At 48.5% G+C, this 27,665-nt stretch overlaps 1 protein-coding gene across 7 annotated transcripts in view; it reads left to right on the top strand.

Moving 5' to 3' along the window:
* LOC119167371 (kelch domain-containing protein 3-like) overlaps window positions 1-27,665 on the top strand; it is a 134,269-nt gene that overhangs the window by 58,407 nt on the left and 48,197 nt on the right. For all 7 annotated transcript variants that reach the window (XM_075866580.1, XM_075866586.1, XM_075866582.1 and 4 more), the window contains 3 exons: window positions 10,316-10,505; window positions 12,784-12,942; window positions 17,358-17,545. In XM_075866580.1, the coding sequence (XP_075722695.1) occupies window positions 10,316-10,505; window positions 12,784-12,942; window positions 17,358-17,545 (537 nt within the window). The remainder of the gene's footprint in view (window positions 1-10,315; window positions 10,506-12,783; window positions 12,943-17,357; window positions 17,546-27,665) is intronic.

Genomic DNA, 27,665 nt, shown 5'->3' on the forward strand with positions numbered 1-27,665 from the left:
TGCCTGCTGGAATATTGAGCCCTTCAAGCTGGATGGATAATCCAGTCTGGTAATTCAGTTATGTAGCCCTACCAATATGCTTGAATTTCATAAGTACCCAACTGGAATATACAATCAAACTTTTACCGGTAGCAGACAAAGTTCTTGCGGGATATTCCTTATCGAACCATAAGTCTTTCTTTGTGGGTGCACAAGCCAGGTAAAAAATTGCACCTCAATGCATGTAACAAAATGTGCTTTAAAATAACAAATTTTTCACACCATCACACCTTTGGCAGCCACGTCGGGTTTAACAAAGCTGGTGCGTGGGGCAGCTTGTTTCTTGATACACAATTTAATAAAGCGCAAACCAAAGCTGGAAACTGAAAAGCAGTCCTCTGGTCATGCTCACTTTGAAATATTTTTCGTTAGAGTATCCGAGAATTAACGTGTGGGAACATGGTAAAATATGTTTCCTTAGGTGCAGTTCTTAGGTGCAGTTTGTTTCTGTTCTCGTCCTTATGTTAATTCGCATAGACTGGTGAAAGCAATGATGTGCTCCTGCTTTGTTTTCATTTCATTGTATTGTTCAAATGGCAGTGCCACAGATGGGAGATAATTGATGTCACGATGCTAGTGGAGGGACCCGACGAAACAGAACGGCGCAGGAAAGAAAACAGAAGCGAGCACAGCTAGAATAATCATGAAGGCTTGGCCCATGACCGACTCTTTGGAAAAGTTGAATATGTTGATTCTTTTGGAGTCATTGTTTTGCACCTTCATTTTTCACCTGTGGATCACCTATGGTTTGCTTTTTCCGCTAGCTATTCGTATTTTAATTTGACCAGCTTGACATATCTTCTCTCCTAGTTTTGTTTTTCTAACTCCTCCTGTTGACAGCCTGTTTTTGTGAAACATTACTTCAATCAGCTTTTTCTACTTGATGTAATAGACTGTTCCAAAAAAGTTTAGTTGTCAGTGAACTTAATCCTGCAAAGTTGAGGCAGCAGATTGCTAATTGTAATGAATGTAAATAGTAAGTCAGTTGGTAGTTGCATTTTTCTGATAGCGGTGCTTTAATTGCTTCAAGCACATTGCATGAAATTTGGCTTCATTAGTTTCCAAGTTTACATCTCCCCTGTGTCTGATGGCTTGCTGACGGCTTCAAAGAGACATTACATAGGTTTGATAAGCCGTGTTTGTAAGTCGTGCTTTTACAATAGTGGAACAGCCTTGCATGCAGGTGGAAGAAGCTTCATAACTCATAATTCACAAAAGTGCAATTATTTAATTACTGGGTACAGCGCGTCATGAAATTTACACACCAACCTACTGTAGTCTGTCACTAGTGTAGATAATTATCTGCATAGAGAAGGAACCACTGGAGTATACCCCCCCTTCCCCTCTCCCAGGCGATCAAGTTTTGAGGGCATTTGCTGTGCTTAGAATACAATTTCATGCAAGAAAAAGGTCCACCTAAGACTTCGAAACCCTCATTACTTTGACGTCACTGCGAATGTTTTGATACAGAAGTCAGTGGGGAAACTTCTCTCTTAATAGTAAACCATTCTCTGTCAGTTTCATATCATTTCACTCATATTTACAAACTTTTGTTCTGCTGTATGCAATATCAGCCACAGTACTGTTTCAATGCAAATACTCTTGGTGTCACGATGCTAGTCAACCCACAAGCTCTCGTGTAGGTTCTTGTGCATACAAACCGATGAGAAAACCCACACCAATAAAGAGAACACTAGACCGTTTATGCACACAAGAAAAACAACTAAATATATTTTCAATAAACTAGATAAACAGAAAGAAATAAGAGGAAAAACAAACAAAGCACACAAATTCGAGGAGAAATTAACCTAATGACCGCGAAATGCTAAGGGTGCGTAAGTTCCGCAATAGCAAAAGCGACTGTCACCGTTCGGTCGCGGCACTCTTGTAGACGGCGAGGGTTGATGCGATGGGGTGCAGACAAGGTAGATCAGAGGTCCAAGCGTTGCTCGGGTTGTAGGTAGCTCCGGGCGCACCAAGGTCAGTCACCTTTCAGCGTTCGTCCTCTGACGCTGGGACGTAGCCCTGGAAACGGGACGAGCCTGGCCCAAGCCAGATGGTGAGAAGCCTGGCCAACGCCAAACGACGAGCAGCCTGGCCAACGCCAGACGATAGATGATGCTCGGGTGCCCGAGCAGGTGGGAGCCCGCAGCAGCCTTGCCTCAGGAACTCGGCCGCCACCCCCGCGCCCTGGTAGCCTGGTTGCCTCCGTCGCGTCCCGGCCACCTCTGCCCCGTTCTTCGTTCGGGCTTCTTCCAAACCAGCGTGGGGGGCTCTCATTGGTCCGAACTTCACGCGCCTCGTCTGCCCATCGTCTTCCTCACCGAATACATCGCGAAAGCGCGCGTCCACACCATCGGTCGTCGTCGTCTTCTTTCCTATGCCGGTGCACTCGCGCACATTTTAAACCGAACACTGGTTGCACTCGCGCACTTCACGAAACGCGCACTTCACTTATCACAACATGCCCCTTTTTCGAAAAGTTTTTTCCAACGGAAAAAACTGCCGGATGCGTGTTTCACCACACAGGATACGTTCTTGGAGTTCGCATGAACACATGCACACTGGTAACACTACAACAAGTCTAAAGGAGCACACTTACAGGAAAAAAAATAAAAAATTCACATATGGTAAACAATATTCCGATGGTTGATTGAAATGCTTTGCCTCCCATCTTTAGCAACACCTGAATTCGTATCTATGGCCGTAACCTGCTCATGAAGTCGGCACCTGCATTTTCAGAACCTTTGATATGTTGAATATGAAAAGTGTACTCTTGTAGTACTAGACTCCACCTTAGCAACCTACTGTTCAGGTGTTTTGCCTTCGCTAAGTATTGTAGCGGTTGACGATCTGTCTGTACGATAAACTGTACTCCGTACAAAAAAATATGAAATTTTTCTACCGCCCGTACTTGCTCTAAGCATTCTCGTTCGATAGTCGAGTAATTCTGCTCCCGAGGCAACAGCTGGCGGCTGGCATACGACACTGGGTGCAACAGCCCCTCGTGTTCTTGCATGAGGACTGCACCGATGCATGTGTCGGATGCGTCTGTACGGAGTGTGAACACACGTTTTGGGTCTAGTGCCTTCACGATCGGCCCAGAAGCAAGGGCTTGCTTCAGCGTTTGAAATGCTCCTTCTGTTTCAGGAGTCCAACAAATCTTGTTTTTCTCCATTTTTCTGGTTAGCTGAGTTAAAGGCTGTGCTTTCTCCGCATAGCGAGGTATTAAATCTCGGTAATACCCAGCTAGTCCCAGAAAAGATCGGTGTTGCTTCTTGGTGTCAGGTAGAGGTGCACTGGCTATCTTCAAAACCGTAGTTTCCACAGGTTGAATAGTCCCCCCTCCTAGACGATGTCCCAAGAAGACTATCGACTCCACAGCAATTTCGCACTTCTCAGGCTTGATGGTTAAGCCAGACTCCCGTACTTTCTGCAACAAGCGTTGCAAGGTGTCTATGTGCTCTTCCCAGGTGTTCGTGGCTATGAGAATGTCATCGATGTAGTGGACTACATTTTCAAGGCCCTGTAGAAGTGTTCTCATTAGACGCGTAAACACCGCAGAAGCTGTCTTTATGCCAAACGGCATGTATATAAATTGGAAATGACCGGATTGCGTTGAGAATGCCGTTACTGGCCTCGATGTCCGGTCAAGTGGGACTTGCCAATACCCCTTTGTGAGATCAAACTTTGAGAAGTATCTCTTTGTGCCCACCTCTGTAAACATTAGGTCAGTCCTAGGTATGGGTTCAGCGTCGGAAACCAGTATCTCGTTGATGCGACGGAAGTCGACACATGTGCGATAGGTGTTATCCGGCTTCTTAATAAGTACCAAGGACGAATTGTAGGGTGAATGGGATCGCTCAATCACACCCAGTCTTAACATGTCCTGAACTTCTTGTTCTACTACTTCCTTCATGGCCAACGTCAAAGGATACTGCGGTGTGTTGATCGGTTCAGAGGTCGTCAATTGAAATCGGCATTCCAACAGATTTGTCTTTCCCGGTATCTCAGAGAATACATCTTGGTAGGTGGTTAGAATTTTCCGAAGTTCTGTACGTTTGTCTTCTTCTAAGCTACTGCCGATCGGAATCGCTTCTACACCCACAGTCGGCTTAACTGTGCAAGCTGGTAGAGGGGTATCTGTCTCCTCCTCTTTCATAACCACAAAAGATGCTGTTTGTGGAATTGTGTCTGGTTGCCGGTCTTCATATCGTTTTAACATGTTAATATGGAAAAGTTCGACGTCATGCCCCAAGTCCAGCCAATAGTCGTAGTCGCCCTTTTTCTCAATGACCGGAAACGGCCCTTTCCATTCCATCAACAACTTATTCGCTGTTGTAGGAAGCAAAATAAGAGCTCGGTCTCCAACTTTCAGCTGACGGCTCTTGCTCTTCCGATCATAGTGATATTTTTTAGTCGTTTTCGCTCGTATCAGGTTCTCATGGGCTAATTTTAGAGTTCTTTCCAGACGATCCCGGAGATCGAGGACATATCCATAGGTCGTTTTCACCTCCTCTTCGATCTTTTCTCCAGTCCACAGCTCCTTTAACAAGTTGAGTGGTCCTCGGACGTATCTCCCGTAAATGAGTTCGAAAGGAGAGAACCCCATGCTGGCCTGAGGAACTTCTCGATATGCAAATAGAAGTGGTGCAAGCAATCGATCCCATGATTTTGGATCCTCTTGGCATAGCTTGCGCAGCATTTGTTTCAAAGTCCCATTAAATCGCTCTACCAAACCATTGCACATGGGATGATAGGGCGTTGAACTCAGATGTTTGATTGCCAACAGATCGTTTACTTCTCTCATCAGGTCCGACGTGAAGCACGAGGCCTGATCGCACAGGATTTGGCAGGGAAATCCAACGCGGGAAAACATTTCGACCAACCCGTCTGTCACAGTCGCGGAGTCAATCGCCGGCAAAGCAATGGCGTCAGGATAGCGCGTAGCGAAATCGACCATGGTCAGTATGTATCTGTTGCCCCTATTTGAGACCGGCTTTAAGGGTCCAATAATGTCCACGGCCACGCGCTCAAAAGGAGTGTCAATCAGGGGCATTTTCCCAAGAGGAGCCTTTTCTACTTTGTGCTTTGGATACATTCTTTCGCACGTGTCACAGGACCGCACGTATCTTTTAATCTCTTCCTGGACCCCTGGCCAATAGAATGAACCTAACACCCGATCAATCGTTCTTGTTACTCCTTGATGCCCGGACATCAAACTCTCATGGGCCATCTTCAACACTTGACTTCGCAGCTTGAGAGGAACTACGACCTGCTGTATCAATTTGCCAGAGGATAGTCGGTAATTTCGATACAACAATGACTTCTCCATGACAACGGAATACTGGGTCGATCCTCTGCCATAAAAAACCTGCCCTACTTTGTCCCTGCAAGCTTCCAGGGTCTTGTCTTCTGCTTGGGCCCTCTCGAGCTCCCTCCTGTTCATCTTCAAACTTCTGACGCTAACTGCAGCTGAATCCGGCCGGACGCTTGTGCTCTTCATACTACCAAGTGATGCCTTTAAACGATGGTCTTCTTTCTTCTTATACAAGGTCTCGGCTACGCCGTTCGGAGTGAAGTTCCCTTCAGCCAGTTTTTCTTTCCATTTCTTGTCAGGGTCATCAGCAGCACGAGATCCTGGCACATTGCCAACGATGATGTCATATAGCGGGGAGGACATGCATTTCACGATACACGTGCCTGAAAAATATGGCGAAAAAATCTCCACCTTCGCCTCTGGTACCGTGATCCGGCTCCCGTCTGCTAAGAACAAGGCCGTCGTGGTTCCTGTCAGTGCTTCATCTGGCACCAAAGAACGCCGAACCACCATTGTATTGCTTCCTGTATCCCGTAGGACGGAAGCAGCTTGGCCGAATATAATGCCCTGCAGCACTGGCATCGGATGTTTTTCTGACTTTGGCTGCGTATTTACCGCACTGGTCATATTCTCCTCCTGCTTGTCCGCAGGTATATCATTCACTACTTCTGCCTTTTTCTCTGGCGACAAGATACAAGAAGTCCTCTTCGTGACGTTCTGCTTTCTGGTACATACATTAATATCATGCCCCGTTTTGCCACAGTAGTCACAGTATGGTCTTGTCCGAGCACGACATTCTGCTGCCCTGTGACCTGTTTTATCACAGACAAAACATCGAGTGGGAGACTTCTCCGCTGTACTTCCGCATTTTCCTGCGGCGCCGTTCTCCGTTTTGTCGCGAAAAACCAACAAATTTGACTGTCGTTGGGCCTCTAAAAAATTGTCCGCAGCCTCGGCCATTTCATCTAGCTTACGACATTTTTTCTCACGTAGGAAAAGCGCCACGCGGTTATGGCATTGATTGATAAACTGTTCAGCTACTATGAGATCTCGAACAGACGAATATTCTTTTGCTGTCTTGGACATCTCCACCCATCTGTCGAAAAAACTTGCCAACCTGGTTGCATACTGCTTGCCTGTTTCTCCATCTTGAGGTCTGCGATGCCTGAACTTCTCCCGGTAGCCCTCCGCCGTGAAACGAAAACGCTGCAGTAATGCTAACTTGGCTTTCTCGTAGTCAAGTGCCTCTTCTGGAGACAAGCGACCAAATACTTTGAGAGCTTCTCCGCTCAGACACAGACTCAGTGCCGTGGCCCACTTATCCTTAGGCCATTCCTGACCGGTGGCCACATTCTCAAATCTCTTGAGATAAGCATCAAGGTCATCCCGGTTTTCATTAAATCCGGGTATGAAATTGTGCGGGTTAACGTTACACGGTTCTCGCACCTGTCGACCATGGTACGACGCCGCGGATCCCCTGGCCCCTTTCACCTGAGCAAGTTGAAGACGCAGTTGAATCGTCTTCTGGCATTCGGCCTCAAGTTTTCGTTCCAACTCCGCCTGTTCCATCCTCTCCTTTCTTGCCTATCGCTCAGCTGCCCTTTCTTCGCGAGCTCGTGCCTCACGCTCATCAAGCCATGCCTTCAACTCATCGCCCTCTAGCCCCATGCGTATCGCTAACGCCGTTAAATCAGACGTCATTTTCTCTCCTTCTGTAAAAACCTTAATTGCATAAACAATCCTGTCCTGTCGTAGCGGACGCCAATTGTCACGAGGCTAGTCAACCCACAAGCTCTCGTGTAGGTTCTTGTGCATACAAACCGATGAGAAAACCCACACCGGTAAAGAGAACACTAGACTGTTTATGCACACAAGAAAAACAACTAAATATATTTTCAATAAACTAGATAAACAGAAAGAAATAAGAGGAAAAACAAACAAAGCACACAAATTCGAGGAGAAATTAACCTAATGACCGCGAAATGCTAAGGATGCGTAAGTTCCGTAATAGCAAAAGCGACTGTCACCGTTCGGTCGCGGCACTCTTGTAGATGGCGAGGGTTGATGCGATGGGGTGCAGACAAGGTAGATCAGAGGTCCAAGCGTTGCTCGGGTTGAAGGTAGCTCCGGGCGCACCAAGGTCAGTGACCTCTCAGCGTTCATCCTCCGATGCTGGGACGTAGCCCTGGAAACGGGACGAGCCTGGCCAAAGCCAGATGGTGAGAAGCCTGGCCAACGCCAAACGACGAGCAGCCTGGCCATCGCCAGACGACGAGCGGCCTGGCCAACGCCAGACGATAGATGATGCTCGGGTGCCCGACCAGGTGGGAGCCCGCAGCAGCCTTGCCTCAGGAACTCGGCCGCCACACCCGCGCCCTGGTAGCCTGCTTGCCTCCGTCGCGTCCCGGCCACCTCTGCCCCGTTCTTCGTTCGGGCTTCTTCCAAACCAGCGTGGGGGGCTCTCATTGGTCCGAACTTCACGCGCTTCGTCTGCCCATCGTCTTCCTCACCGAATACATCGCGAAAGCGCGCGTCCACACCATCGGTCGTCGTCGTCTTCTCCCCTATGCCGGTGCACTCGCGCACATTTTAAACCGAACACTGGTTGCACTCACGCACTTCACGAAACGCGCACTTCACTTATCACACTTGGGAAGGCAGGAAAAGATGGGAAAATGAAAAAAAAAAAAAACAATGGTCACATTGCCTGCTCTGAAGTTGCTGCACCAGCATGCCATGACCTCATGTATTTTAAAGAGACACTGAAGAGAACCAATGGGTTGTTTGAGAACCATAATGTCTCAACTTTCCACTATCATAAGTTCATAATTAGTGGCAAAAATTAAGGTTAACGTTCTATTTTGAAATTTTGAGCTGAAATCTCCGTGCGTGATGCCATTTCAAAATGTATTCGTCATATTTTTGCAACATTGGTTCAACGAAACTTTTGAAGCTTCGTATGATAGGTGCTAGGCACCCCCCACGGGTGACAATGTACAGGGGTAGTCAAAAGTTCTCAGGCCACTATCCCACGTATTCCTGTGGGAGCATGGCCTGAGAACTTTTGACCCCCTCATTGTACTTCGTTTTAATCGATTAGAAACCAGAAGACACTTTCAAAGTCTATGACGTCACAGTGTTCGGTGCAGGAATCTCAAGGTGGTGTCTCCACACGCATTTTTTCTCGCACGTTTTCTTGCTTGCCAAGAGTTGTGTTGCAGTAAGAGTGGTGTTTTTGGGATTGGGAAATTGTACCTTATTATTATGTGAAAAATGTTTTTCTTCTTTAGTGTTCCTTTTAAGGCATCTCCTAGGTCATAGTTAATTCTTTATGATTAAAATAGAATTTTCTTAGGTTCTGATGGAGCCAGACGCATAACATGGCAATTTTTGGAAACCATAATTGCATCATCATGACCAGGCATGGAAAAGTACTCTGGAAACGTTAAAGTTGTGACGTACCAGAGTTAGAACATTAGCAAAAAATTTTCAAAAAAAACCTCTTTCACTTTCATTGCCATAATAAATTTATGATCGTCGTGAAATAGCTTAAAATGGTTTAACATCTTACTTTGTTATTTTTTAGGGCTGTTGATTGTCTGGCGACTTCTGGTGTCACCACAAATAAATGGAAACTAGTGAGATCTGTTTGTACGAGCCAATCAAGATGTTCCCTACAGCCTTAAGAATACTTTCAAACTGTCTTGATGATGGTTGATCTTTCTTTTCTCTTACTCTCTCCTTTGACTAGCATTAATTTTTTTGGTTTAACATTCCCTTCAGCAGTGACATGTATGATTGTACACGTCACCTGTGAGGACGCTGTTCAATGCCTTTAGCTGACCAAGTCAACACGCGCCAGGACTGTTATTATGCCTACATCATTGCTCGAGTTACCTGAAGAAACATGTGGTCCACGACGTGGCTCTATAGGTTAATGCTTCAATACTACTGGCGAATGCACTCAAAGATTCCAGAGAAAGGTGCAGGACAACTGCGAAACTTCAACATCCCGCGATGTCCAGCAGTTGTCCCACGCCATTTGCTTCTTAGTAGTCATCACACATGTTCACTAGTAATATGGAAGCATTCACTTATGGAGCCACGTCACGCACCATGTGTAAGTTCAGCGAGCTCTAGACGTGATGTGCACATGATGGCACGGCAACAACCACGCCTAGTTTAACTTCTGTGCTGTGTGTTGCTGCAGAGGACCACTTCGCTGAAGACTCTACATTTGAGAAGTTTATTCAGCGGGAGCTGCACCAAAACAAAAGTATTTGTTTGGAATTAATTCAATTGATAACAAACTATGTTCTTATTTCAAGTGCGAAAGTCACTTGTTCTTATACAAGGATAAAACAAAACTGACTTCACAAATAATAGATCTATAATTACTCATTAATTAATTATTTACTGAGAAATGCACTGATCGGCAAAAAGAAGAAAAAACGCAGACAGACGAATACAGCACTTACGCTTGCCAGTTCATGTCTGCACTTCACCCCCCCTCCCCGTCCTCCTTGTGCCATGCCTATTTTTCTGAAGCAATGAACCAACTGGCTCGGCTACAAGCCATGTTATTCCAAATGAGAACTGTGAGTGGAAAAAGTAGTTTATGACAACCAAAAGACTATTTGAACGGCGCAGTGTCGAAAACGTCATATTGGTTGGTTACATGTGTAGAAAGACCAGTGAAGCAGGCTACCTTGATGAGCAGTATGTTGCTCAGAATGTGTGCAAATGAAAGGAACAGAAATGGAGGCTTGCGGTTTGGCACTGACGGTGCACCTGCACCTCCGAGGCATTCCGTGGAGTTCTTTATGACTGTGCGGTGTGGCCGTGCCGCTTTGCCGCGCAAGTGTTTGGCACGTGTTTCATGACCTCTGCTGGGCGTCAATGCCTAAACGCATTCCCAGTGTGCCCGACACACAACGGTGCTTTCGATTGACCCAGGGCGCAGCGGCCAGCCAGGAAGGTGCGGGCTGCCACGGCAGGATGTGGACGGTGCGTCTGGAGGGAGGTCCGCGCCGCGTAAACCACGCGGCCGTGGCCATCAACGGCAAGGTCTACTCGTTTGGCGGCTACTGCACCGGCGAGGACTACAACACCCGCAAGCCCATTGATGTTCATGTCCTGAACACAGGCAAGAGTTTCTCCGGTCACTCTTGTCTTGACTAGGGAATTTGTGCTTGTCGGTTGAGGGTGGATCCCACGTGTCATGAGTTTGTCGAAATCGGAAGTCTCCGGCGGGGAAATTTCACACTGCTGAACACGTCATCTTTCTTGTGGTTTTGAAAGAACTTGAAGAAACCCAATAGAACACGAAAAAAGGAAAAATACTGAGAGGCAGAGACAGGGAGCACAAAGGGGTGTCTGCGTTGACCGTCTGTGCCTCTCTGTTTTTCTTTTTTCGACGTTCTATCGGCTTTTTTATAACTACATACCAACTTGCCCGACAAGCAGCCCTTTTAAAAAAACCTCTGTGCATAATTATATACTTGAAACCTTATATTCTGTGAAACACTTATGAAGATATTTTTTTTATACTAAATGAAATTCTGTTAGTACCACTTGGTCCTGTAAAACTGGACTATATATATATATATATATATATAGTCCAGTAGATCATCCGTGAGCGGTCACAACGTGGTTTATTTCGACGTTTCGGCCTAGAGTCTGGCCTTCATCAGGATTAAAGGTACAGTTTGTTGGTGCTTAGCTTTATACAATCTCAAATCAGAGGGAAAGGAAAGAGGAAAAAGACAGAAAAAGAAGAAAAAGAAAAGAAAAAAAGAATACAAGGTGGACTCCCCTCGGGTGCCCCCCTTCCACTCTTCCTTCCACTTCCCCCTTCATCTCTCTCCCCTTTCTTCCCTTCACCTTTCTGATGTCAGCGGTCTGTGTATGCTTCCTTTCACTAACGCATTCTTCCCGACCAGACAGCGCCTCCTGGCACTGGCAGTTCGGTGTGGGGCAAAAAAGAGCTTTTTTAGGAAGTTCTAAGCCTTTAACTACTCGGAGCCCCGTCAACATTTCGTTGTAAAAAGAGGGGTGACGCGTATTGTGGCAGAGGCTGGTAAGCGGGTGCAATGCGAATTCCTTGCCCGCTTCTGGATTACGCGTGTAGTGGGGGCCTCCCGGCTGTGCACAGGGTTGCTGTTGGACATGTCATGCATGGCACAATTAATTGGGTAGTAAAATAAAACAGAAAACAGACGACAGCTGCACTTAGGAAGAGTAGTTACACTTGGAATTGTTTTGAGTTGTCCAGTGCCCTTCGCAGCTGCAGTGCCGTGAACTCAGTTACTATTTTCATTATTGCCGTCATTGTTTTCTAATGCTTTCATTGCTGCAAGTGTACCAGGATTCTCATTTATTCCTCTATCGAGGGTGTTAAATCGATGGATCCACCGATTCAACACCTATATATATATATAGGTGCTACTTATTGCTCAGTCGGGCACAGTAAAATGTCATTGCGCTTCATCACAATCCTAATTGATCAAGGTCCTATCCCCATATTCACAGAAATTGGCATTGATAAATAACACAGCGCTGCAAGGACATCAGACAATGGCTCAAGAAATATACGGACAGAGATAGGTTGCTTGTCCCATCACCTGTGCCATCTAGTACATAAGCAAGCCGGTGGCGGCTAGTTGTCTTTGCCCGAAATAACCGTGGCTCAAATAAGCCCGATCATAGCACTCACCTTAGACAGCTAAATGGGAAGCTACGTGGACAGCAGCCAGATTTAGTATCATTCTACTTGTGACAAAGACCGCCAAAATAGATGACTTTGTGAACACGACATCGAGGTTGAAAAGGTTGCAGGTTACCTCGTCGATTCAAGCAAAGGGATGCCCTGGTAGAAGGCTTCTGAAACTGCTGGCAAAATCGTCTGCTGACAGCGAAGTGTAGCTGTGCTTATTGTGGGGGTTAATGTAAGATGCGTTGTTTTTTTTTTGTAGATTTAAACATAAAGGAGGGAAAAGAACGCTTTTATGCGTTTCTCTTCACTTTCTCTTGTAGACATGAAGTGACATCTTTTGAATGCATTTTATGACTTGAAGGCGAGTAAGTCTCGAAGGAGCCTTCTCAATCCTTGTGGTTGGCTATTCATCGTGCTGGGCTTATTTAAACACGCCCTCATATTGTATAAAAGTGGGATTACCTTCGCCCAACTGGCAGTGTTACTCATGTTTTTGATTAATATGTACTGACACTCGACGATGCTAGATTTGGCGAGCCATGATCGTTTGATGAAGCAGCTTATTGAAAGAGAAAAAAAAAACGCACAGAAATAAAAGGCTCATACACAAGCTCTGTGTTTGCCTCCGTTATGTGTGTGCGTGTGTTTTCTTCTGTGCGCTGCTTCATCAAAAGATCTCTGTTTTGACTTGGCTTGTCTGGTCGTGCAGTGTCCCTCCGATGGGTCCTGGTGCAGACCCAGTCGCAACCCGACGACGTGCCCTTCCAGAGGTATGGCCACACTGTCATGGGGTACGGAGACTACGCCTACCTGTGGGGCGGTCGCAACGACGACGGAGCCTGCAACACCCTCTACCGATTTGACACCAGTGAGTTGTTGGCTGTTGTGTGGTTGAGTGGAACTTAAGAGGACTCTAAAGAGAAATGGGGAATTGGTTTAAATAGAGAAATCATACTGTGAAAACCCTATGTCACTTTCACCATTATATGTTGAAGGAGAAAATAGAGGTCAATGTTCATTTTTAAATTTTGCTCTGAAAGCTCTGCCCTTGCCATCGCAAATTTAAAAGTGTACTTTGATGACATTGTGTCAGTGAAATGTCCTGAAGCTCAATATGCTAAATATCTGAACCCCTCAGAAGGTAGTCTACATCATTCGTGCCTATGAGGAACTTTGTAGGCCCTAGTAGATGCTGTCAAAATCTGGGACCTCAGGGCGAATGGCGTGGGAATTTAAGGGTGGCATCGCCACCTGCATTTTTTTTATCTCGTTTACTAAGCAAGTGCTTGTGGTCAGGGCAGTGATTTCAGTATCTTGAAAGAGTAGTTTACTAGCACAAAAATAGTAGTTTCCTCTTTGGTGTCTCTTTTAGAAGTTGACCAAAGCACAGCAGGGCATTGTCTCTGTGACTAAGGAAAGTTTTGCTCACGCTCCTGCCAATATTTTTCCGACTGTGGTGTTGCCATTTGTCTGACTCATGCCGTCAGTCTAAAGTGCGTGACCGTTGGGGCATTTGAGTTTGCATATGCTTGTGAGGTGGAACTGCTGCTTAGCTCTGAAGTACTGCTATACTGAAGTGCGCTAATGTTAATTAGGGCTGTATTATTTGAGGGTCAACTTTTTTCGTGAGATAATCCCAAAAATGTGTTTTTTTATTGCCGAGTTAATTTTTCCAGATGAATATATTAAAAAAAAATGGTCTGAAATTATCTGAGTGACGATAAAGGGATAAAAACAAATATTTTGTGTTGTTACATACACATGGCTTTTTAAAGAGTAGCAGCAAGGTAAATTCTAGAAAAAAAACAAAAAAAAACATAGGACTGGCAAAAATTGAGTTGCACTGAACGTGTGCAGTTCATAGAAATACAAGAATAAGTCTGCGAAGCAGTGTCAAGTGAAAACACGGAGGGAGAAAAGCCACTCTTTATCGAATTGGCATCGTCTCGCCACGCACGCTTTTGTTGTGTCGCTCGCTGGTCAACATCTGAATCTTAACTTGCAAGTTATACCTCATATGACAGTAGTGACATTACTGAATCATATTCTGATTTGCAAAACGAGTGGCGATTTGGATAAATCATTGATAGACTCGCTTTTATATTCTAGAAACCAACGCACACTTCCATAGTGTAAGAAAACTGCACAAGCAATCGTACTTAAGTAAGTTGCTTAGTTGTTAGTGATTTGAAGGGAAAACAAGTCTGGAACTTATGATAATCATTCGTCTTATGACCAACAAAGCGGGAAGTGGTTTTTGCGAGTCTCTAAAACTGGAAATGCAGCGTCTGCTTGGAAACAGGTGTGATTTTGTGCCGGGGAGCAAGAAACATGAGTAACCAATCGTCAGTTTTTGAAAGATTCTAAACCAGAGAGCCATTAGTTTTGTGGGTGCATTAAGCGGGAACCGGCCGAAAGTCGAAGCCGAAACTAGTCGTTGCAACGCTGTAGTAGAGCATAAAAGAAAAAAGACGAATAGGCATTGGGATTAAAAAACATTCCATATATTCATGAAACGTGGTGGCACATGCCAAGCAAGAAAAATAATCGAAAAAGGCGCGCATTGTAGACGTACATCTAACGACGTACATGCACACCGTTGACAGCTTTGTGGCTGTTTGGTATGATCGGCGGGTATGTCTTACACTCTCAAAAAAGGGCTAAGTGTAGGCTTGTGCGAATGTTGAAATTTTTCGTTCGAATATTCGAACAAAAAATGCAGTATTCCAATTAGCTCCAAATTGGATTTATATCAATGAAAATTTTAATTATTCGAATTGGACCAAAAATAGGGGGAAATTTAAGCTTCGCCTTTAGGAGTTGAACGCCATAGCGAAATCCGGCCCCTAGTGCACCCCTCAACTCCTAAGTGCATACTTATTCATATGTTTTGTTACATACACACGCACACAAACATGCATACAGTAGATTGGACCAGCGCGCACTATTATCGCTGAATGGGCTCGTTTTTGTCGTGACACCTGTTGAACGAAATGCGTTACAGGGGCCCTGAAACAGTTTTTCAAGTAATCATGGAATTAATTTACTAGAATAGTTTATTGCCTCACAAATTCAATGCCGCAAAAATTTTAAGAATTCGTCCAGTGCGAGGGGAGTTACAAAGGTTTGTCGCATGCTGCAATTGCCTTATCTCTTCTCTCGTCCCGACGAAACCGCTGGAAGCTAAGCAGGGAGGGTTGGCAGGGCAAGGGAACTACTGCGCCTCACGATCTGGAGCACTTTTTTTTTCCTTCGAATGCACAACTTTTTCAGTGTGATCGCACGCGTGGACGAGTAGCGGCCTCCCACGGCTATCTCGGTAACTTGATTTTTCGGTCACAGACGCAAAGATGATTTTTCGCTCACAACCGATGGGGCCGACGCCGGCGGCGGGTATTTTTTGGACATGAGCTCTTTAATGCTATTGCTTAAATAGACGCATATTATGTGCCTTTTTTATGGAGAGGAGGATTTCCTCCTTTCTGGGCTGTTGCACTAGAGTACGAAAGCTGACGCCACAGCCTTGGCAGTGCATTTCTTGGGGGCGTGTGACACCCTCTAATGAAGGTTTCACTGCAGTGGAGCGGCGCTGAGCCGTGAAAACACTTGTCCGGGTGTACATTATTTTATATGTATCGTCCCGGTAAAAGACGTATTACTCCAGTAAAGTTGTGCTAAGCCGTGAAAACATGTATCCAGGCGAAATTTGCACTGCCGGGAAGCCTCTTTTTAAAGTTGAATGAGGATATCACTCTCACGCCAATACATTTTGTTAGGTTTAAAATCTTGTTATACCAGCCTATATGCTCCAGATATAGCACGTTTCAAAAGGTGACATATTTTCCAGGTTATCACTTGCATTCTATTAAAAGTAAAATCCTGCTACTATTCAAAGTTGTTTCAACTTCCTGTGAACAAAAAAAAAATTGGCATATGCACAAGCCTTCTTTAACGTAAAAAAAATATTGTGCACATTAGTTAGGTCATGACAAGTATGTCCATTTTTTTAATAATATGCAATATATATACTGTTTGACTTCGATTAGAAATTATCTAATTGAAATTACTATTTTTTTGCTTTGAATTTGCTTTGAACCTAAATTTCACTGTTTGCACAAGCCTAATTAGGTGTTTGTGAAACTTGAGGTTAAAGATATGGCAGGGGGAAAATGTGCATTCAGGCTTGTGTACCAAGTGTCAGTTAGCAGTGCAGTCATGTGATCAGGTTTTGTTAGCACTGACTTTCAACTCAGCAATACTATCCACTGTGTAGAGTGAACATTGGCTTGGGGTTTGCAGTGATCTGCTGTGAGTGTGCAAAACTAGTATGAGAGTGATTGCAGTGTTGAGGTTACAGAATAGAAACCACTGCAGCACCGTTACCACATCCTAATAAATGCCACATTGCTGTTTAAAATGAGAGCTAAGGTTCCTTATTTACGTTGTGTGCGGTAGAGTCTTAGTGTACAGTGTTAAAACAAATTCGATTTATGCTTTTTGAATATACAGCACTGACATTTCATTTACATATTCACTGAATTTACTAAATTATATTAATGAAACTAAACAATCTCCTTAGAAGAAAAGCCACAATTAACGACACTGACTGAAGGGCCTATTTAAAAACTGCAATTAACCATGGTTTTTTCACATGATGCTGGAGCTCAAGAACCTGTGATGCTTCACAATGTCCTTGGGTAACGTATTCCACTTAGGTTAGGCACCCAAGCTGTACGAATGGAGCCTGCTAACAGAAGCCAATATGTGTGCTGTGGACAGCGCACGAGTAATAAATGACTTGACAAACTTGAGGTCATTCTTCGTTTCACAGGTTAGTCAACGCAAGAGATGGAGGGAACTGCGTGCTGTGCTGAATACGCTAAACTATTCGACCTAACAAACACCTTCAATACTTTGTGGGGAACTCCAACAAATGGTTGTTTGATTCGTTACCTGATTCAACTGTATAATGTAAGAGTAGCTCACTTTCGTTGTAAAGCTTAGGCTGCAAAGGCAAGCAAGCATTTCTAGAGTCCCCCAATCTGCAGTGATGACTTTGGGGCCTTGACTTTGACAGAAGAAAAGTTAGTCAAAACACTGACTAGTTGTTTCTGCATATTTCAATAGGTAACAGCACTGAGGATGTGAACAAAGGATTTAACTTAACCACGACACAGGTGTGTCTTCTGTGTGACTAAAGCTTTGTCCGTATCCACGAAGCTGCTGCTAATTGAAATGATGTCTGGAGTCAGCTCGCACGCTCATTCGCCTCGTTGGACGCAGACACCCTGACCTGGAGCCGCCCAAAAGTGTGTGGCCACGTGCCGGGAGCACGGGACGGCCACTCGGCATGCGTCATGGGCAACCGGATGTACGTGTTTGGTGGCTTTGAAGAGCAAGCAGACCGTTTCTCGCAGGACGTCCACTACCTGGACCTGGACACCATGCTGTGGCAGTATGTGCCGACCAGGGTGAGGGTGCACAGCGTGTTGTGCAGTCCTTCATATTTAGTATCAGGGTTAACCCTTGGAGTTAACACGTTGCTCAGAGGACGGGTATGCATTGTGAGGCAGAATGCATTAATGAACACAAATGAATAACTTGCTTGTAAAGTGAAAGCAGGGCTCGAAGAAAAAATAATCTAGCGAAGAAAATTGCACTTTGTGAGAAAGCACAACGTTTGAAGTAGAGCAGCACGAGAAATAGTTACTGCACAACGCAGTAAACCATAATTGCTCATGTTAAGCAGAAATCTCCTAAAGCGCAGTGTATTTTCAACAGCTGTAGCTTCTGTGGTAGCAGGTTCCAGTGTGTCCAAGCTTTGGGTAAAAATTTTTGTTTAGGTTTCAGCATGTGCGAATTCGGGCATTTGTAAAGTACGTGCACACCCACATTGCTTCTTGGAAAACTTTCGTGTACCTTAGCTCCTTAAGGATTGACAGTGAAATACAGAGTGCTCAGCTCTCACCCCACCCACGTAGGCTGAGCACCAAACATTTTGAGCTAATTTTGGCCAGACTTGAGCCTGCGATCGCCTGAGCTTATTATGTGAGTGTGAAATGAGGGCTGGGGCGATGATGTAGAAACATTTCAACGTGTCCACCCATTCTTTTCTTGGATATTGCATCACTGACGTCCAGTCTGCCTGGCTTGGTGACTGGAGAGTGTGTGTCTTTAGTAGGATTATGTGCTGATGTCAAAGTCCTACATCAGCATGTTAGCAAACACCACGCTTGCCATAAAGATTAACTCTGGCGGAAAAACTATCTGTGCTGAGGCAGTGATGACAGATGAGACACCATCTTGATTTACAACCTTGGAGAGTACCTGTGGAAGAGGTGTCAATAAATTCAGTTTCCATCAATAGTGGGGTAAAACGTGGTGGAGGAGGAAGATGTGATTTATCCCAGCAGGGAAGGATCTGGTTTTGGACCCTGGGTGCCCAGCTGCACATGACAGCCTCCCAGTGCTCTTTACAATTGCATAAAGGGGTACTGATGCAAAAATTTTGGCCTCTCATTTTTCCACTGCAGTGTGTTACTGGGGGCCTGTTAGTCATAGTACGATGCATTGTTTTCTGCAGGATGTGGCTGATAATTAATTACAGGCTTGTTGTTACCGACGGCCAATGTCACTTTTGGTTTCGAAAACGATAAGCTGCCGGGTGCAACTATCGGCACCCAGTGTGTGCAGCTCTTGACCACGTCAGCACACATAACTGTGACACACTTACGCACGGTCCACATAAAAAATTGCGGCGCGTGGCGATAGATGGCATGTGGTGCCATTTATTGCCACGCGCTGTTGCCAGAGCAGAAAAAGCAAAAGGGTGTGGCCGTGCGGCGGAATGGCCGCGAAATGGTCGCGGGCACGCTTCACATCCCCATATCCTCCTCTCCTTAATTCGCCCTATATACCGGTCTGCAAAGGCAGCCGGTCGTCGCCCATGCATGCAAAGACATCATGCAATGGGCAACAGCTAGCCTCAGCCTCGCTCTGCAACCGCTGCTGAAGAAAAAAATAGAACACAAGAATACACTTGAGAAATACAATGGCGCCGCGGAAGAGGGGTAACAGGAATTCATGATGCTCATGCAAGAGCGCGTCCACGGCTTGGAGGGGAAGCGTCATGTAATGTTAGACTTGGGTGACTGCGTGGATGCGAGAGTGCAAGGCGAGAGTTCTGGTTGAGGCCCTTATGCGAGGAACGGGCTCACCTTCGTCTCGTCGATGTTGTCGACAGCCCTGCGAGTCCGACGAACGCTGCCTCGGGGAAGGTTCGGATGGACCTCGCTGCGACAGCCGGCCCTTCTGCTGGAATCATGGTCGCCAAACCCACTGGCTGCGAGGCGTCCTGTGGCGTCGGTTGAGTCGTGCACAGCATCTGCGACAGCTGGCCTCGTGCAAGAGCCGTGATAGAAAGGCCAGCAGAGCTTATCAGCGATGGCCGGTAGCAGGGCACAACCGGGCTGCCTAACGACCGCAGGTCTCCGACACCTCCAGAGTCCAAGGTGGTGTAGGGGTCGATGACTTCTTAAGTTGTTGTCGCCACACACACATACACACGCACACACACCTCCGATGGTTGGGTCTCCCCAAACGCGCCCCGCAAAGGAAGGTGCAGAGTGTTCTTTGTCCCTCTCCCCACGCTAAAGCACCAATTTACGATCCCCTCCTCCAGCGAGGAGAAAAAAAAAACACGAAAAAAACATCAAGTAAACAAGAACACTCAAATGAAAATCAGCAGCAGCAACTGGGCGGAGACGACTTCCCTGCAAGCACTGGCTGTAAAGAAGTTACCGTACTTACTCGATTCTACCGCGCCCTCGATTGTAACGCGCACCCGATTTCCACGACGAAAAAAAAAAAAAGTAAGACATCGATTGCAACGCGCACCCATTTTTCTCGCTGGCCCACACGATCACACCACTCGAAAAAACGACTCCTTTCCGGAGCGTCTTCCATTTAAATATGAGGTACGGCGAAGCTTGTGCCCATCTGACGTGTAACAGAGCATTGCCGTCACCGTAGTTTTACCGTGGACTGATGTCAGCACGCGAACTTGCTTCGCCCCCTTCTTCTCGACAGTTGTGGTGCCAGGCATGTCGAAGTAAAGAGGAGTCTGATCGGCATTCCCGATTTGCCCAAGCAGGTGGCCGTTGTTGTGCCGCAAGTTTAGGACGAACCTCTGAAAACTGTAAAGCTTTTCATCGTACTCCTCCGCAAGACTTTTCGCATATGCCCGTTCCTTCGGAAGGAAAAGCCTTTCCTTTTCATAAAGTTAGTTAGCCAGCACCTGCTCGCTTCAAACTGGCTCCGCATTAGCCCTTTTTCTAAAGCTAACGCCATAGCCTGCACTTGGAGCGGTTCTGTCATCACGGGCCGCTGTGCCGCTCGCTGCTCAATCACATACTTGCCGAGCAGCTCTTTAATTTGGGGAAACCGACCTTGCTGTGGTCCACTGAAGCCTTTGCATGAAGCTTTGCTGTCGACAATCTTCTGCTTTTGTTTCCGCCATTCCCGCACGCACGTTTCGGGAACTCCGAACGACCGCGATGCAGCCCGACTTACGTCCGTTTCGGCACACGCGATGACTTTTCTTTTAAAAGCGGCACCGTGGTGCACTCGTCGAGTTTTTGGAGTCTGCCCTTTCATGCCGTCGATGCTAACGCACACCAAGATGACGAATTCCTCAACACACGTACGAAGTGCCGCACATGGGAAACACATAGGCAGAAATGGCCGATGCGCCATGCCGACGCACGTAGGGGGCGGTCATTTCGCAATGCCGATGGCAATAGAACGACCGTATTGATTTTTTTTTTCATACTTGATTCTAACGCGCATGCGATTGATGAACTCGCTTAACTGGACAAAAGGTGCGCGTTAGATTCGAGTAATTACGGTAGCTGAGACTAGACAGTAAAAAGGAGGGCCTTCAGTTGCGGAAATAAGCCCGCCGTCCGGCGGGAAATCACTCAGGTGACCGCTTCCTCAGATTATACCGGTGCGTTGTCCGAATGCGGTCCGCCGTGCCGGGTGTGCACCGTTGCTTGCGCGAAGAGCCACTGGGCGCTGGCACAGGCTCGTCAGACCTCGAGGCAAAGGCTTTCAGGTCTGCGATGTGGGCAAGGCTGAGTTTTTCGGAAAGTGGGTCTTTCAGCAAGTACGCGAGTGGAGTTCAAGCTTTCTCCACTCGGTACGGACCAAGCCACTTTGGAGCGAGCGAAGCTGAGAAACCCTTGCTCGCGTCGCTAAGAGCGTGGTTGCGCTTCAGGACGAGGTCACCTACCTTAAATGAAAGATGGCGACGTTTTTGGTCGTACTGGGCCTTTTGCTCGGCCCTGGCCAATGCCAAACTCTGCCTTGCTCTACTGAGAGCTCGACAAAGCCTGTCCCGAAGTGTTGAAGCGTAAGCAGAACAGTCTGCCGGTTCTTCCTCGTCTCGAGCTGGCATTGCATGACAGTGGTCTCCGGATTTGCCAGCTCTCTGCCGAAATTAAGGAAGGCGGGAGAGAAACTAGTTGAGTGACTCTCGGAGGTTCGGATTGCAAACGCGAGTTCACTCAAATGGTCTGCCCAGTCCTTTTGAGTTTCAGCAAAGGCCACCAACATCGGTTTGAGCGTACGATTGGTTCGCTCCGTCAAATCGGACTGGGGATGGTAGGGCGAAGTGGTACAGTGATCTATTGCTAGGGAACGGCACGTATCACCAAACACCCGAGCGGTTAAATACGACGCGTTGTCCGTGATCAATCTTTTCGGAAAGCCGAACCGACAAAACACTTCCTGTAGCCTCTCTAGCACCGCTCGCGCTGTCACTTTCCGCAGCGGAAAAAACTCCACCCATTTAGAAAAATGATCAACGACTACCATCAGATGTATAAACCCCTGCTTACTCCTGGGGAACGGCCCCATTAGATCGCAGGTGGCTACTTACCACGGACGCTCACTAAAAATCGGTTTCATCAAGCCGGGCGGCTTGCCACCCCTTGATTTCACCGCTTGACAGGCGTGGCAGGAACGGCAATAGCGAAAAATGTCATGCTTCATGCCAAGCCAAGTCACAACCTTGCTCGGTTTCGCAAAAACTTTGGAGCCACTCAGGTGACCGGCCATGGGCTCGTCGTGAAAGGCTCGCAACAGTGCACCTCTCAGACTTTTGGGCACAACCACCTTAAACGGGTCGGTGGCTATGTATTTCAGCAGGAGTCCATCATGGTCCAGCAAGTATGCATCCGCGGGGGACCCAGCGACGCACACCAGTTTCCCTTTCCCTCTGCGCCGCCGCACTACCAGCAGCGTCTCAGCGCTCCGTCTCCCCGAGACCGTCGCTCAACTCACGACAAAACGGATCATCTTGCTGGGCCTTCAGTAACTCTTGTCTGCTGAAAGCGATTCCCATTCTCCCAAAGGGGAGCCTAGTATCGTTCCCACTCAGGACTGCAGCCATTGCCTCCGCTCGCATCGGCGTCATGGGTTCGCTTCCCTTTCGCTCCCCCTCTCGCCCGCTTCGCGGCGCGCTGCTTGCCTGGCCCGTGGAAAGGGTTTACTCGTCGGTGCACTCACCCTTTTCTCCGCTCGGGGACTCCGCCGCCGTTTTGCCCGCGCCGCTCGCTTGCGCAAAGGCAGAGCTAGCGGTTGTCGCACCGAGAACTAGGCTCCTGGTAGACACTTGGGCACGAAATAGCGCGTCAGCTACCACGTTAGTGCTCCCCTTCCTATACTGCACTAAAAGTCATAATTTTGTATTAGGAGAGCCCAGAGCGCTAGCCTGCCTGCAGGCTCACGGAGCCGCATCAGCCAGCTAAGGGCGCCGTGATCTGTTTGCACTACAAATTTTGTCCCATCAAGGTAGACATCAAACTTCCGCAGCGCAAATACGATGGCGAGACACTCCCTCTCGGTCACGAAATAATTCCTTTCCGCGGGTATCAACGAGCGGCTGGCAAAGGCCAACGGCTGCAACACACCATCGTATTCCTGTAGGAGAACTGCTCCTAATTTCATATCGCTTGCGTCAGTTTGGACAACAAACGGCCCGGTCAGGTCGGGGAGCTTGAGCTGCGCCGTCTCCGCAATGGTGCTAGACAGACGGCAAAATGCCTCTTGCTGCTCAGGTCCCCGTCGCCACTCAGCTGACTTACCCAAGAGCTTGGTCAAGGGCGCCTGCACTCGGGCACAGGACGGAATGAACGACCGGTAAAAATTGGCCATTCCGAGAAAGCGGCCAACCGCGTACGTCCTTGGGCGCGGGGAAATCAAGGATTGCTCGAAGTTTCTCCCGATCTGGCTCAATGGAGCCTTCGCCCAGCATGAAGCCAAGTAGCTGAACTCTGGTTTGCGCTAGTTGGGCCTTTGCAGGATTTAACGTCATCCCGGTGGCTCTCACCCTCTCGAGCACAGTGGCAATGTGGGCCAAGTGCTCTTCGAAGGTTTGTGAATAAATCACGATGTCGTCGAGGTAGCACATGCAGTAAGACCACATTGCTTCCCCGAGGACGTGCTCCATGAGTCTCTGAAAAGTCGCAGGAGCATTGCAAAGACCAAAGGGCATACGAGTGAACTCAAACAACCCTCCGTGGGACGTGAACGCGGTCTTGCACCGGTCACGCTCATCCATCCGGACCTGTAGGTAACCTTTGGAGGCATCTAATGTGGTAAAATACCGCGCAGTGCCGAAGTTTCCTACGATGGAGCTAATCGTGGGGAGCAGATAGGCATCCTTACGAGTCACTCCATTCAGACGGCGGTAGTCTACGCACAGGCGATGACTGCCATCTTTCTTAGGCACCAACACAATTGGAGACACCCAGGCGCTGGACGAACGGCGAACAATGCCAGCTGAGAGCATCTCGTCCAGCAAGCCATCAATTACCTGCCTCTTGGCCTGGCTGACGGGCCTGGCGTTACACTTCAAAGGAAGTGTGTTGCCAGTTTCGATCAAATGGCTCACCAAATCGGTACAGCCTGGTTGATCAGTGAAGAGCTCATCGTATTCCCGTAACAATGCCGACAGACGAGCCTTCTGTGTATCATCCAATTGAGTCACACAGGCGATCAAAGGATGCGGAGCCTCTTCGTGTCGTGCCGCTCGATCCCGATGGGGATTTTGAGCCGACGAGTGCATAGTGCATGGGCCTGCCCCCGAAGTTTGCACGTGACACAGTTTCGACGCTTCTACTGCACAGGCAACAGAAAGCGCCAGTGGGCTGATGAACGGCTTTAGCTCGGAAAAAGGTCCGTCGCGATAGCCTCCATTCGCAATGTCCACTATGATACCGGTTTTTAGGAGAAAGTCCCGACCGAGAATCACAGGAACACTGAGCCCTGGAAGATGAACGAAACACGCGCGTCTCATTTGGCCTCCCCGTCTGACAGTCAACCTCGCGGCGCCCGCCGACTGGGCCACGCCTTTCGCGAGGGTGAATGTCGTTCGGCTGTCCCGCAAGCGCACCGAGCGCTTCTGCAAGTGGGACAACACCTGTTCGCCAAACAACGAAGCGCTTGCGCCCGTGTCCAGCAACGCCGAGAATTTGCGACCGACGATGGTGACCTAAATAAACGGCGCGTGCGCACCAGCAAGACTGCTTGCTGGTGCGCACGCGCCGTTTATTTAGGTCACGCAGAGGGGAGAAGCAAGGGTTTGGCCGCTCGTGCCTTCACGAACGACCCGCGCTCCCGTTTCCCTGCCTCACAGGAGGCACAAACGCGAAGAACTCCCTCGCTATGTGCCCTCGTTGACGGCAGCAGAAGCAGCGCACTCCATCGGGGTCCCTTTCCCTAGACGGAGAAGCTTTGAGCTGCAGGGGTCGGTTCGCCGCGTGATCAAAGGAACCGCTCTGACGACCGTTACCACCGGTGATGCGCCGGGTCAGATTTCGTCCCTGCTCGTGCGCGTCGAGTTGCGATGCAGCACCGGCTGCACGCCTCCCGTATGTGTAGGGATCTAAAACTCGATCGCTTATCTCCCACGTGCGCCCACCCGTAGCGGAGCCGCAAAGGCAGCTCCGGCAGGCTGTTGCCGCTGGGGGGTGGTCATGGCCCCTCCCTACGTGCAGCGCAGTCCAAGGGCCTCGCTGGCTGGCGGTGGCGGGCAATAGGCACGCGCGGTGAGAATGTTGCCTTGAATGCTCTTTACCTCGACAACCAAATCCCCCAAATCACGGAAGTGACTGCCGCGCAGGTACGCCAAAAAGGTCGGGTGTGTCTGCCTGATCACCCGTTCGACGCGCTCCTCGTGCGAGGCTCTGGGCTCAGCGATAGAAAAAAGGTCTTCCATCGCGCGTACGTACTCCTAAAGCAACTCATCAGGAGCTTGTGTGCGGAGCTCGAGCTCGGGCCGCATTCTACTCTTGTAGTCATCGAGTAAGAATTCGCACAGGAAGGCCGCGCGGAACTCATCGAGGGTTGCTGCTCGGTGGCCGGAGGCCGATGCCACCTGGCCTCCGTGTCATTCAGAGCAGCCAGGACGACGCGTCCAAGCGCTTCTTGGTCGTCTAGACCCATAGCTCTCTGATAACGTGTGAAAGATTCCAGGTAATTTTTTGCACTTTGCAGATCACCATACCCGCTGTAGATCGGAACGGCCAGCATGACAGCGGGATGAGGGCGTTTCGGAACAGCCGAAAGCATTTGGACTGCCCTCGTGAGTGCCCGAATCATTTGAGCGGCATTTTGCAGCAGCGTCTGTGCGCCCGCTTCAAAGGAAACTTTCGATGCATTAGCAGCACGGGCGAGCGATGGGGAACTGTCTCTGAGCTCGATAAGTGGCGTGGTTTCAAAATGGATACCGGCTGTCGCCACATTGGGGAGCGCCTGTTGTCCACAGCTGACTCTTGGGGCAGCTTCACGTGAGATTGCTAGGCCGCTTGCGGCTAGCGGTACAGGCGCGGGCTCGAAATGAGCTTGGCTGCTAGGTTGCGTAGAGCAGCCAGCGGGCGAAATTCGGCAACGGCTGAGACCACGGTGCCGATCTGCGCCCCGGAAGCTCCACTGAGAGCCGTTTCGGAGCGCTGTGACATGGAACTGCCATGCATTTTAAAGGGAGCAGTAGCAGTCCTATTCGCCCGCATGCACATTTCTGGTTGGGCTATGGCCCCGGACCCAAAACACGCTACCTCTCCAGTGGGAGCTGTTACGTAGCGCCTTGGGTCATCCCGACTGGGGCTTGTGACAAGTGAGGGTGCGCGATTGTGATGCTCAAGGGGGGCACTGGCCCTGTTCTCGAGCAATGCGGTATCTGCTAAAAGCATCAGCGAACAAAACTCACGTAGAGCAGACATAACGCAGGTAAACACGGCGAGCCTGTTTCGCAAGGGCGGGCTGAATCGGCTAAGACTAATCAAAGGCTTAATGAACCTTCGATACCGCGTTGGGTGCCAGTATGGTGACCCCGCTACTCACCGTAGCGGATGATCACCGCGGGTTCACGCTTAGCGAGCCACAGGGCCGCGACTTTGTCACCTACTCGCGTGTATCCGCGCGCGCTCAACTAATAAGGCGTTTGGCGCGGCGCGGCAAAACAGACAGTGTTCAAATACAAAAATACACAACACTTTATTGCCTTTGGCGGCACCCCGAACAACAGTACAACGTCCCCTCCCGGGACGCGGGGAGCAAAGGCACCCGCACGCGGATGTTCACAATAAGGGGAAACCGCGAGCACATCACAGCTGGCAATGGTGAGCTTTGACACACTGGTTGGGAAAAGGTCCCTCGCGGCTATGCTGCGCACTTTCACGATGGCCACTGGGCCTGGTCGTGAGTGTTAGGGCAAACCTCGTACGCGTAGGCTTACGGCAAGTGCGGCTCGGTGTGGTACGACCACTTCAAGCACTAGGCACCGCTGTGGGCTTAGCGTACAGTACCGAAGCTAGCACTCAAGTAAACACTCCTGCCGAGATGCCAAAGGCCACCCCAGGCAGGCTACAGTCCGGCGAATCCCAAAGGGGACGCGGACGAAGAAAACACGTGCTTACCCGCCGCGGACCATGGAGCAGAGAGAGCTCCATCAGCGCGCACGTAACACGTGCCGCGCCCGCACGTGGCGCCATCTATCGCCACGCGCCATTGCCAGAGCAGAAAAAGCAAAAGGGTGTGGCCGTGTGGCGAAATGCCCGTGAAATGGTCGCGGGCGCGTCTCAGATCCCCACACTGTTGATATTGTTATGAGACAATGTCCCACAAAAGCGGTTAGATAGGCGCGGAGAAAGACGTGATTTTGGTGTAGAGCACAGCACTCGTTCTTCATCTTGGCTTGCGCTTTGGCGCTTTGTAAATATGTGTTCAAGCGCCTAGTTTCGCGCATACCTTCATGTAACATTTTGATGGAAGGTGCTGGGTTACAACGCACAACGGAGTTACGCAGCGGACGCCTAGTCGCTGCTTCCGACATGTCCACCGGCAGCAACGCTTCATCAACTGCCACGCCCAATGCATCAACGGTGCCGACCTCACCTGTTTTTCTCGTGGCGGCTCCACCCCGCGATCCCGGCAACTTTTTGGGAACGGAAGGCGAGGACGTGGATGAGTGGCTTAAACTCTACGAGCTCGTCAGCGAAAACCACAGATGGTACCCAACCTTGATGC

The sequence above is a fragment of the Rhipicephalus microplus genome, chromosome 6, assembly GCF_043290135.1.
Source record: "Rhipicephalus microplus isolate Deutch F79 chromosome 6, USDA_Rmic, whole genome shotgun sequence".
NCBI classification, from domain to species: domain Eukaryota; kingdom Metazoa; phylum Arthropoda; class Arachnida; order Ixodida; family Ixodidae; genus Rhipicephalus; species Rhipicephalus microplus.